Source organism: Coregonus lavaretus (genome assembly GCF_964263955.1).
Source record: "Coregonus lavaretus genome assembly, chromosome: 17".
In the NCBI taxonomy this organism is placed as follows: Eukaryota; Metazoa; Chordata; class Actinopteri; order Salmoniformes; family Salmonidae; genus Coregonus; species Coregonus lavaretus.
The window spans coordinates 21,609,627-21,620,662 of record NC_140004.1 but is presented as its reverse complement, the minus strand read 5'-3'; the positions used below and the strand labels follow the sequence as shown (position 1 = coordinate 21,620,662).

Here is an 11,036-nt window from a genome sequence, read left to right as displayed (position 1 = left end):
TATGATTCATAAATACTTTCCTAAACCTAAATAATCTGCAAGATCAGAGTATTTTTATATCTATAGTACCATCTACCAATTGGTGCTTTCTTTCATTGATCCCTAATATTCTGAACCCGTTCTCTCGAGTCTGTCGACAAAATTCAAACTAAAAGGTGCACTGTATTTAAACGGATGATTTAAGATAAATGTACTGAAAACCCTATTGAATGAAAACTCCACGAGAAAATATGATGGCTAGCAAGTGGGAGGGTATTCAGCGGTTGAATGACATTTATTCAGAGTGTGCAAGGTAGCCACACCTGCAGAGCGCATTACGCAACTAAATAAGGTACGTCTGAATACAAAATACTAAGAAATGCATAGGAAAGACTGTGTAGGAAAGGCGTAAATTCCTAAGTTGGAATCGGGCCCCATAAGAACAGAACAGACTCATGAATGGTCTCAGAGAATCTGACTGGTTTGGTCTATTTGGCACTGAGATCCACTATTAGGTGCTGGTAGGCCAGGGTGTTGCCTTTGAAGCTGGCTGCCAGCAGGATGTCTTTGTTGTCCACTGACACCAAGCTGAAGGCCCGGGGTGCTCTCATGTTGAGCTCCTGGAAGGGCTGGAAGCGCTGGGTAAGGTCGTCCCACAGGTAAACTCGAGAGAAGGAGAAATCACTCCCTAGGAGGAGATACTGGCGGGGGCCCACAGTGAATGGATACACAGCCATGGAGCCACGTGAGGGCAGGGTCTGAATCTCAACATAGCGCTGCCCCTCCCAGCGGAGAATCTTGGAGTCGCCAATGAAGCGTGTAAGGCAGAGGTAGAGAACTTTGCGCACCCAGAAATGCTTGACCATCTGCACATCGGCAGTCTCAGTGATTTGGGAATGAAAGGCAAACTGGCGCAGGCTGCGGTTCCACTGGTAAACCACTGGGGGCTGGGAGGCACTGGAGAGAATGAGACGCTGCTTCCCCTCCACATCTAGGAACTCCACATGGGTGTCACGATGCCAGGGATGAAGGGATTGGTGGGAGTAGAAACCGTTGCTGTTCCAGCGGTATATGCTTGTAGAGCCTGCCTTGGAACTGTCTGCCACTGCAAAGTACCACTCATCATCCAGCTGGAAGGTCTCAACAAAGTTGGGTTTCCTCACACGTGTGGTGTCAATGTCCTGGATCTTCACAAATCGCTGTGGGTCCTCTTCCCACCTGAAAAGAAGGTGTCAATCAGGTCAGCCATCCATAAATCATCATCACAAACATCTAACCTTAAGTAGATACCCATAGACTTCCAGTCATTGCGCTAACACTAGTTAGCATTGGCTCACGAAACTACCTCTAACTCCCATACTGGACACAGAAACATAAAAATGGTATCCACGAGTTCATCTGACTCTGGGAAAGTAGCTAAAGGGCCTCATTGCCAAAATCCCGAAGTATCCATTTAACACAATTTGTGGCTAAGAAAATGAACAAGTCAATGACACTGTATTGCCTATGGGAATTGGAATAAGTCTCACTTGTAGATGTGGGATCCTCCAAAAAGTTGAGCCACAACCATGTAAAGAGTGTTATTTATCACCACAGGCTTGCAGTAGACAGCGGAGCGAGCTAGGAGAAACACAGATGCAAAAAGTAGCAGGTTTAGCTGACTTCAGTCTCCTCTGTGGACTTAAAGAAGTGGTTTGCTCCAAGATACAATGTAAATTCCCTTGGTCTATAATTAAGTGATAACAGTTGAATGCATTGGTTGTCTTGTGGCATGATTACTTATTTTTAGAAGGCATGAGTCATGGAAGAAACGTACATGTTATATTATGGTACATCCGGAAGACCATTTCCACATGATCCCATACAAACAGTGTACAGAACCCTGTATCAGGCTGGGCGAAGGCCACAAACTGATCGTCGTTGAATTCATAGGACTCCACTGACACAGAATGGAAAGGGAACGTTTCATAAACTGCAAAGTCTAAAGGGGAAGAGAGAGATGAGGATTATCAACCTGTAAATTAAGTGCCTTGATGTCCTGTGAAATTAATTAATTTTAAAATAATTGGGGGCAAACCTGCACTGATACAGTTGAAGTCTCGTGGGGTGAGATCATGGATTCTGCGGCCTTGGAACTCAAATGGGCTGGCACAGTAGATGGCCGGGACAGAGGTGTTGGTCTTCTCCATCCAGTCCACAAGCCACTTGATTTTACAGTCACAGCGGAAAGAGTTACCCCGCAGGTCTCTGGGTAACACATCAAAAATATAATTATTGTCCACCCATGACACAGTTCTTAGAAAACTATCTGTAGTAAGGATTCTCAGTAGCACTTTAAATTACAGCACTTCATAAAGTGGGTAATAACATAGTATGGTAATACTAATAAGTTATAGTTACTTGTTTTAAAAACCTAAAATCACAAGATGAAACCAATGATGATAAGGATACCACATTCCCTTTAAAAAATATGTGTACTTACAAGTCTGTCAGAATATCAAGATATTTGAAGAGTTCTCGTGGAAGGAGCTGCAGGTTATTATTTGACAGAGAACTACAAAAGACAGATATTAATTTTAATGTCATAACATGTCCATGCAATCCATAACTAAACTCAGCAAAAAAAGAAACAGCCCTTTTTCAGGACCCTGTCTGTCACGCCCTGGCTCTGGGGACTCTTGTATGTTGAGCCAGGGTGTTAGTTTCTTTGTGTAGTGTCTATGTTTCGTTTCCTATGTTCTGTTCTAGGTTATGTGTTTCTATGTTGGCCGGGGTGGTTCTCAATCAGAGGCAACGAGAATCAGCTGTTGCTTGTTGTCTCTGATTGGGACCCATACTTAGGCAGCCTTTTGTGCACTTGTGATTCGTGGGATCTTGTTCCGTGTAGGTTTGTGTATGACCGAGGACTTCACGTTTCGTTTTGTTGTTTTGCTATTTGTATCGTGTTGCTAAGTACACTATTAAAGAGATGTACGCATATCACGCTGCGCCTTGGTCCACTCATTATGACGATCGTGACACTGTCTTTCAAAGATAATTCGTAAAAATCCAAATAACTTCACAGATCTTCATTGTAAAGGGTTTAAACACTGTTTCCCATGCTTGTTCAATGAACCATACAAAATTAATGAACATGCACCTGTGGAACGGTCGTTAAGACACTAACAGTTTACAGACGGTAGGCAATGAAGGTCACAGTTATGAAAACTTAGGACACTAAAGAGGCCTTTCTACTGACTCTGAAAAACACCAAAAGAAAGATGCCCAGGGTCCCTGCTCATCTGTGTGAACGTGCCTTAGGCATGCTGCAAGGAGGCATGAGGACTGCAGATGTGGCCAGGGCAATAAATTGCAATGTCCGTACTGTGAGACGCCTAAGACAGCGCTACAGGGAGACAGGAGGGACAGCTGATCGTCCTCGCAGTGGCAGACCACATGTAAAAACACCTGCACAGGATCGGTACATCTGAACATCACACCTGCGGGACAAGTATAGGATGGCAACAACAACTGCCCAAGTTACACCAGGAACGCACAATCCCTCCATTGCTCAGACTGTCCGCAGTAGGCTGAGAGAGGCTGGACTGAGGGCTTGTTGACCTGTTGGAAGGCAGATCCTCACCAGACATCACCGGCAACAACGTCGCCTATGGGCACAAACCCACCGTCGCTGGACCAGACAGGACTGGCAGGGGTGATGGTCGGATTTGCGTTTATCATCAAATGAATGAGCGTTATACCGAGGCCTGTACTCTGGAGTGGGATCGATTTGGAGGTGGAGGGTCCGTCATGGTCTGGGGCGGTGTGTCACAGCATCATCGGACTGAGCTTGTTGTCATTGCAGGCAATCTCAACGCTGTGCTTTACAGGGAAGACATCCTCCTCCCTCATGTGGTACCCTTCCTGCAGGCTCATCCTGACATTACCCTCCAGCATGACGATGCCACCAGCCATACTGCTCGTTCTGTGTGTGATTTCCTGCAAGACAGGAATGACAGTGTTTTGCCATGGCCAGCGAAGAGCCCGGATCTCAATCCCATTGAGCACGTCTGGGAACTGTTGGATCGGAGGGTGAGGGCTAGGGCCATTCCCCCCAGAAATGTCCGGGAACTTGCAGGTGCCTTGGTGGAAGAGTGGGGTAACATCTCACAGCAAGAACTGGCAAATCTGGTGCAGTCCATGAGGAGGAGATGCACTGCAGTACTTAATGCAGCTGGTGGCCACACCAGATACTGACTGTTACTTTTGATTTTGACCCCCCCTTTGTTCAGGGACACATTATTCCATTTCTGTTAGTCACATGTCTGTGGAACTTGTTCAGTTAATGTCTCAGTTGTTGAATCTTGTTATACAAATATTTACACATGTTGAGTTTGCTGAAAATAAATGCAGTTGACAGTGAGATTACATTTCTTTTTTTGCTGAGTTTAGTATTCTTCCATTGATATTTACAGAGAAATAGGCAGAAGATGTACTCACAGGTGAGTCAAGGATTTAAGCCCTCTGAAGGTATGCTTTGACAGGGCGTGGATGTCATTGTTCTCTATAAATCTGATGGGCATACAGAGAGAGAGGATCACTCAAAATACACTGCTCAAAAAAATAAAGGGAACACTAAAATAACACATCCTAGATCTGAATGAATGAAATAATCTTATGAAATACTTTTTTCTTTACATAGTTGAATGTGCTGACAACAAAATCACACAAGAATTATCAATGGAAATCAAATTTATCAACCCATGGAGGTCTGGATTTGGAGTCACCCTCAAAATTAAAGTGGAAAACCACACTACAGGCTGATCCAACTTTGATTTAATGTCCTTAAAACAAGTCAAAATGAGGCTCAGTAGGGTGTGTGGCCTCCACGTGCCTGTATGACCTCCCTACAATGCCTGGGCATGCTCCTGATGAGGTGGCGGATGGTCTCCTGAGGGATCTCCTCCCAGACCTGGACTAAAGCATCCGCCAACTCCTGGACAGTCTGTGGTGCAACGTGGCGTTGGTGGATGGAGCGAGACATGATGTCCCAGATGTGCTCAATTGGATTCAGGTCTGGGGAACGGGCGGACCAGTCCATAGCGTCAATGCCTTCCTCTTGCAGGAACTGCTGACACACTCCAGCCACATGAGGTCTAGCATTGTCTTGCATTAGGAGGAACCCAGGGCCAACCGCACCAGCATATGGTCTCACAAGGGGTCTGAGGATCTCATCTCGGTACCTAATGGCAGTCAGGCTACCTCTGGCGAGCACATGGAGGGCTGTGCGGCCCCCCAAAGAAATGCCACCCCACACCATGACTGACCCACCGCCAAACCGGTCATGCTGGAGGATGTTGCAGGCAGCAGAACGTTCTCCACGGCGTCTTCAGACTCTGTCACGTCTGTCACATGTGCTCAGTGTGAACCTGCTTTCCTCTGTGAAGAGCACAGGGCACCAGTGGCGAATTTGCCAATCTTGGTGTTCTCTGGCAAATGCCAAACGTCCTGCACGGTGTTGGGCTGTAAGCACAACCCCCACCTGTGGACGTCGGGCCCTCATACCACCCTCATGGAGTCTGTTTCTGACCGTTTGAGCAGGCACATGCACATTTGTGGCCTGCTGGAGGTCATTTTGCAGGGCTCTGGCAGTGCTCCTCCTGCTCCTCCTTGCACAAAGGCGGAGGTAGCAGTCCTGCTGCTGGGTTGTTACCCTCCTACGGCCTCCTCCACGTCTCCTGATGTACTGGCCTGTCTCCTGGTAGCGCCTCCATGCTCTGGACACTACGCTGACAGACACAGCAAACCTTCTTGCCACAGCTCGCATTGATGTGCCATCCTGGATGAGCTGCACTACCTGAGCCACTTGTGTGGGTTGTAGACTCCGTCTCATGCTACCACTAGAGTGAAAGCACCGCCAGCATTCAAAAGTGACCAAAACATCAGCCAGGAAGCATAGGAACTGAGAAGTGGTCTGTGGTCACCACCTGCAAAACCAGTCCTTTATTGGGGGTGTCTCGCTAATTGCCTATAATTTCCACCTGTTGTCTATTCCATTTGCACAACAGCATGTGACATTTATTGTCAATCAGTGTTGCTTCCTAAGTGGACAGTTTGATTTCACAGGAGTGTGATTGACTTGGAGTTACATTGTGTTGTTTAAGTGTTCCCTTTATTTTTTTGAGCAGTGTACTGTGTCACACATACACTGAGTACACCAAACATTAGGAACCATTGTTGATACACACAGGAAACTGTTGAGGGTGGAAAAAACAGCAGCGTTGCAGTTCTTGACAAAACCGGTGCACCTGGCACCTTCTACCGGTTCAAAGGCACTTCAATATTGTGTTTTTCCCATTCACCCTCTGAATGGCACACATACGCAATTCATGTCTCAATTGTCTCAAGGCTTAAAAATCCTTCTTTAACCTGTCTCCTCCCCTTTATATAGACTTATTGAAGTGGATTTAACAAGTGACATCAATAAGGGATCATAGCTTTCACCTGGATACACCTGGTCAGTCTATGTCATGGAAAGAGCAGGTGTTCTTAATGTTTTGTATACTCAGTGTAGATAGTAGACTTCTGAAAAAATGCAAGCAATCATAATAATCAAGATCAACCCAGTGAATGAATGATTCAGACAGACATCTTTATATTAACAGTGGCATCTCAATGAATGTGTATTCGTATTATAAAAACCATGCTTTCTGGTAGAACTCGGGGTCATTTGCCAATATAATACAATCAAGATAATTTGAATACATTTCCATGTCAATCATGCATAGTACACAACCTTATTTTCCATATTCAGAGTGTAACGTTGGTCTTATTGAACCTTTTATCATAATTGTGTCTCCGTCTGTCCCTCATTTATTTATTTAATTCAAAAGCCTGTTACCAAGGGGACCATGTCCTGCTTCCTGAATCTTAAGCAGCTATAATGGGAATGGACCTGGGCCTGGCTGCTCGCTGGACTGGCTGCAGTAAGAGCAGCACTGACATTGAGGATAAGCCAAGTGGTGAAGAGGAGGGGGGAGGGGATCTAGAAACAGCCATTTACTGGCTGTGGCTCACATTTTTCTAATGAAGTTAACGTAACAGTTGTACGTCTTGGGTATACTTAAAATCGAGAATTGACAGTTGGCAAAAGTGCCCCGTCATCAGATACTTAGTAGGGTGCCTCTACATGGGTTCAGTAATAAATATACATATTGCCTGAGCCCTGTATCAAAGTTTAGGTGACAATTGACTACAGGTGCATTCTCTGTATTCATTCTGGATCTGTGAGGCATCCCAGGGCTACACAGTGTGAGCTCAGCCAGCCTACATTCTGTCTCCCATATTGAGCAGCACTGGATATGAAGACATGAGTTCATTAGCATTCACAGTGAGGAGCCACCTCGGGGTAGAGCTGGCTGGGCAATGCAGAGCACTGGGGCTGGGCTGCAGCCAGAGCCACACAATCACTTTATGGAGCCTAATGCATTGCTTCTGTGGAAAGCAGCAAATGCGATAGCATCAGCAACCTCATATTTCCTGGTGCCCAACTTCCCATCAATTAACAAAATGGTATGCTCAGCTTCATCAGGCCCCACAAAGGCAGTAAGGCTCTTTGGTAGGAGGAGGATCAATATCCAATGTTACTTGTCTGGCTGAGGACTGGATCTTTCATTGTAACACCACTACCTCATCCTCTCAGAACGATTGTTGGGGGTATATGTGTGGTTGAATAAGGGCACAAAGTGTAACACTTACAAGTACTGCAGGTGTGACAGACCTGCAAAGGCATCATCAGCCACCACAGTGAAGGTATTGGAGTTCAACAGACTGCAGAGAGGGAGAGAAAGAGAGAGAAGGTTTATAACACTGGAATGAAATCTGTTTCACTTTCCATTTCAAATGTTTGACTTAACAAAATGTCCAGAAAAATACTGCTGGAGAGGTTAAAACACATGCTAATCAATACCGGTACTGTAAATGTGTATTTATTTACACAGGATTACAAATGGACACAGGTAGTGTACAAAGCATCTCCTCCAGTAACAAATAAATCACCTGAATGGGAGTGGAGTGGAAATAGGAAGAGCTATTCAATTTCAAGGAACAGATAAACTATTCAATATAGTATGGGTCAGCTTTAAAGGCCCAGTGCGGTCAAAAACATCATTTTCCTGTGTTTTATATATTTCAACACTATGTGGTTGGAATAATACTGTGAAATCGTGAAAATGATGATAATGCCCTTTTACAGAAAGAGCTGTTTGAAAAGACCTCCTGAAATTTCAGCCTGTTTTGGTGGGATGGAGTTTTGGCCTGCGTGGTGACATCACCAGGCGGTTAATTAGTTAATAGACCAATAAGAAAGAGAGTTCCAAACCTCTTTGACAATATGTTTTCAGTTTTCCCCTCCCCACTCAGACCATTCCCAGACAGTCCTAGCAAAATTCTTGCTTGAGAAAATGCTCTTTGCTAAGAAGCTGTTTTTGTTTCCTTTTTTTACCATTTTAATTTAAAACAATCACAGTAAGGTCCTTAATTGTTACCCAGAAATGATTTGATATTGAGATAAAAACAGCTGCATTGGGCATTTTAATATGAGCTCAAAACCACAAAATATGAAAGCACACACACACACAAACACACACACACACTCCATTGAATCTGCGTAGACAGATAAGCCATTGTTTAAACAGAAGAGAACTGAAGGGAGTCAGTCATTGGCGATGACACTGATACAGAGCCACTTTACTTTCACTACTGCCATGTCACCACTGTTTTCAATAACAGTTTATTTCAAGAGATTTATAGTGTTTGTATTGTCTAACAAATGTTACTTCACGACTTGTACTTCTTATCTAGTTATCTTTATGTGTATGTTTAGCCCTCCAACTTACTACATGTATTATCTTGATTTTGGTCTCCAAAACAACAGGCGAGATTGGTCTAGCTGAATTTTCTTTGTTGTATAGAAGATGGTGTCTTGGAGAGAACATGTTTAGCATTTTAATTGACCCAAACCACAGAAGTTAAGTTGAGACTGTTTGCTCTAATTCCTCTACCTCAGACAGGAAGGGAGAGGATGGGTTGATGTGGCATGAATACTCACAGAAACTGCAAAAGGTTCAGGTGAGAGAAGGCTCCCTCTGGGATTGTAGTGAAGGCTGCATTCACCATTGTCCTGAGGAGTACAGACAATCAACTTATCATCATTCAGGCTCTATCAATTAACATTGAGTCAATTTCATCATCCTTATCCAACCCTCCGTTGTGCGCAAGGGCTTGTTGCTCCATGCTAAAAGTGTATGTATGTTGCCAGTCAGCCACAGAGGTTTGTGAATTCTGTATGTTTATTAGCATAACTTTTTGTTAAAATAAGAATCGTTAGGCCCTGATGGGGATGGTGGTACTGCATCACACCTAATCAATATGAGGGGATGGGGCCTGCATCGGAATGTTCTCCACAGTCCCCAGGCACAGTCAATCTATTGACAGAACTGAACATGCAGCATGGGATGTTTTAGCAAGAGCTCCTGTGGCTCAATCTGTCTTACTATTTGAATTTCAAGAAGGACAAAATCTTTTAAAACTAGGACACAGTTTCCTTATTCACAGGTTCATGTCTTTATCACTTTAAAATGAGGCCACCTCCACCTTGTAGTGCTTGTGCTCTTCAATTCCCCAAGCTCTTTAAAAACAAGAACATGATGCTCGATTACAGAAAGATAATACATTCAGAGTCAATATAGACAAAAATGTAAGTAAACACAATATTCTTGTGTTAGAAAATGTAAGCAGACAGAGTATATATCATTTCATTTTTGGCGTTCCATTTACTGAATGCGCACTATCTATCTAACTTTCGTAAGGTTACTGTTCCTTGGAGGACACGCAGGTCTTTTGCTGTGAGATGTGAATCTATTGTAAGTGTCTCTCCCAGGAGGGCCATGGCACATCCCATTGCTCTACTCCAATCAATGTAGTCTCATTTCTGCCAGCTCCCCCTGACTTCTGTCCAAGAATGAGGAGAGACTGAGGCACAGGGGCACAAAGTGCCCATTTGTCATCTTTTATTAGCTGACCTAGCCCTGTCCGTCAAAACACACAGGCATGGTGAACCTGATCTTTTCTGTCTCTTTAAAATCTATCAGACACATGTTCTTGAGGAGCACAAACACTGTATTTCTCTCTTGAGAAACCATAGTATAATATAAAATAATCTGAAACTGTTTTTAAAAAATCAATTTTGTAGACATGAACTATAAGCTTTTGGTAACCAGAGTAGACATTGCAGAATATATTGTAAAACCCCAAATTATCTTGAAGCACTCCTCTCCTGTGTCTCCCCAAATTATCTTGTATAAAAGTGTAGCCTATGTTTGCATGATGTAATGTCAACAGGCTAGTCCATGAGAGATGAAGTCATTGGTAAAAACCATGCATGACATCACAGATCATAGTAAGTCTGTATGTACATTATCAACAGCTGGTTTTATCATTTTGGAATCAAATGTAAGGAATAGATCAAAAAGCAGATAGAGTATACAGGAACAGACACACACAGACGGATCAATGTTGTACTCACAGGGAGATGATCCCAGGGGGGAAGCTCTTGGGGATAGCCTTGGTATCCACACAGAAGGCACTGTCTTTGGTGCAGGAGCAGGTGGCAGGACAGCGGGGGATTTTGGGGACCCTCTTGGCCCCGGTCTCCCCCACAAGGCAAAGAAGCAGACATAGGCTGGCCAACAGCTTCAGCCATCCCGGGACCCTTCTCAATCCGGCAATCAGCATATTTCCACTACGGATGGACAGAGGCACAGGGACTGGTGACAAAGACTGCTGAGCCTCAAGAAGTTGTGTTTTCCCTTCAAAGAAGAACAAGACAAGATTTCTGGTTACCTTGTAGCAGCAGCCGCAGCAGTAGCAGTGGGGATGCTGAGCTATCGAAAGACTGTGAAGAGTTGGGGAGAGAGAGAGAGAGAGAGAGAGAGGGAGGGAGAAAGAGAGAGAGTGAGAGAGAAGCAGAGCCAGAGAGAGGGCAGTCGGATGGTATCTTCACTGAATGTGTGTGTGTG

The 11,036-nt window shown here is 44.4% G+C and overlaps 1 protein-coding gene across 1 annotated transcript; it reads right to left on the bottom strand.

Moving 5' to 3' along the window:
- Positions 1–467: 467 nt before the first annotated feature.
- lgi3 (leucine-rich repeat LGI family, member 3) lies at positions 468–10,752 on the bottom strand (the record flags this gene model as incomplete). Its single annotated transcript, XM_084180459.1, has 9 exons — positions 468–1,197; positions 1,509–1,599; positions 1,796–1,960; positions 2,057–2,226; positions 2,462–2,533; positions 4,459–4,530; positions 7,717–7,788; positions 9,068–9,139; positions 10,544–10,752. 9 exons carry the CDS (start codon positions 10,750–10,752, stop codon positions 468–470), a joined length of 1,653 nt encoding a protein of 550 aa, XP_084036585.1.
- Positions 10,753–11,036: the final 284 nt, after the last annotated feature.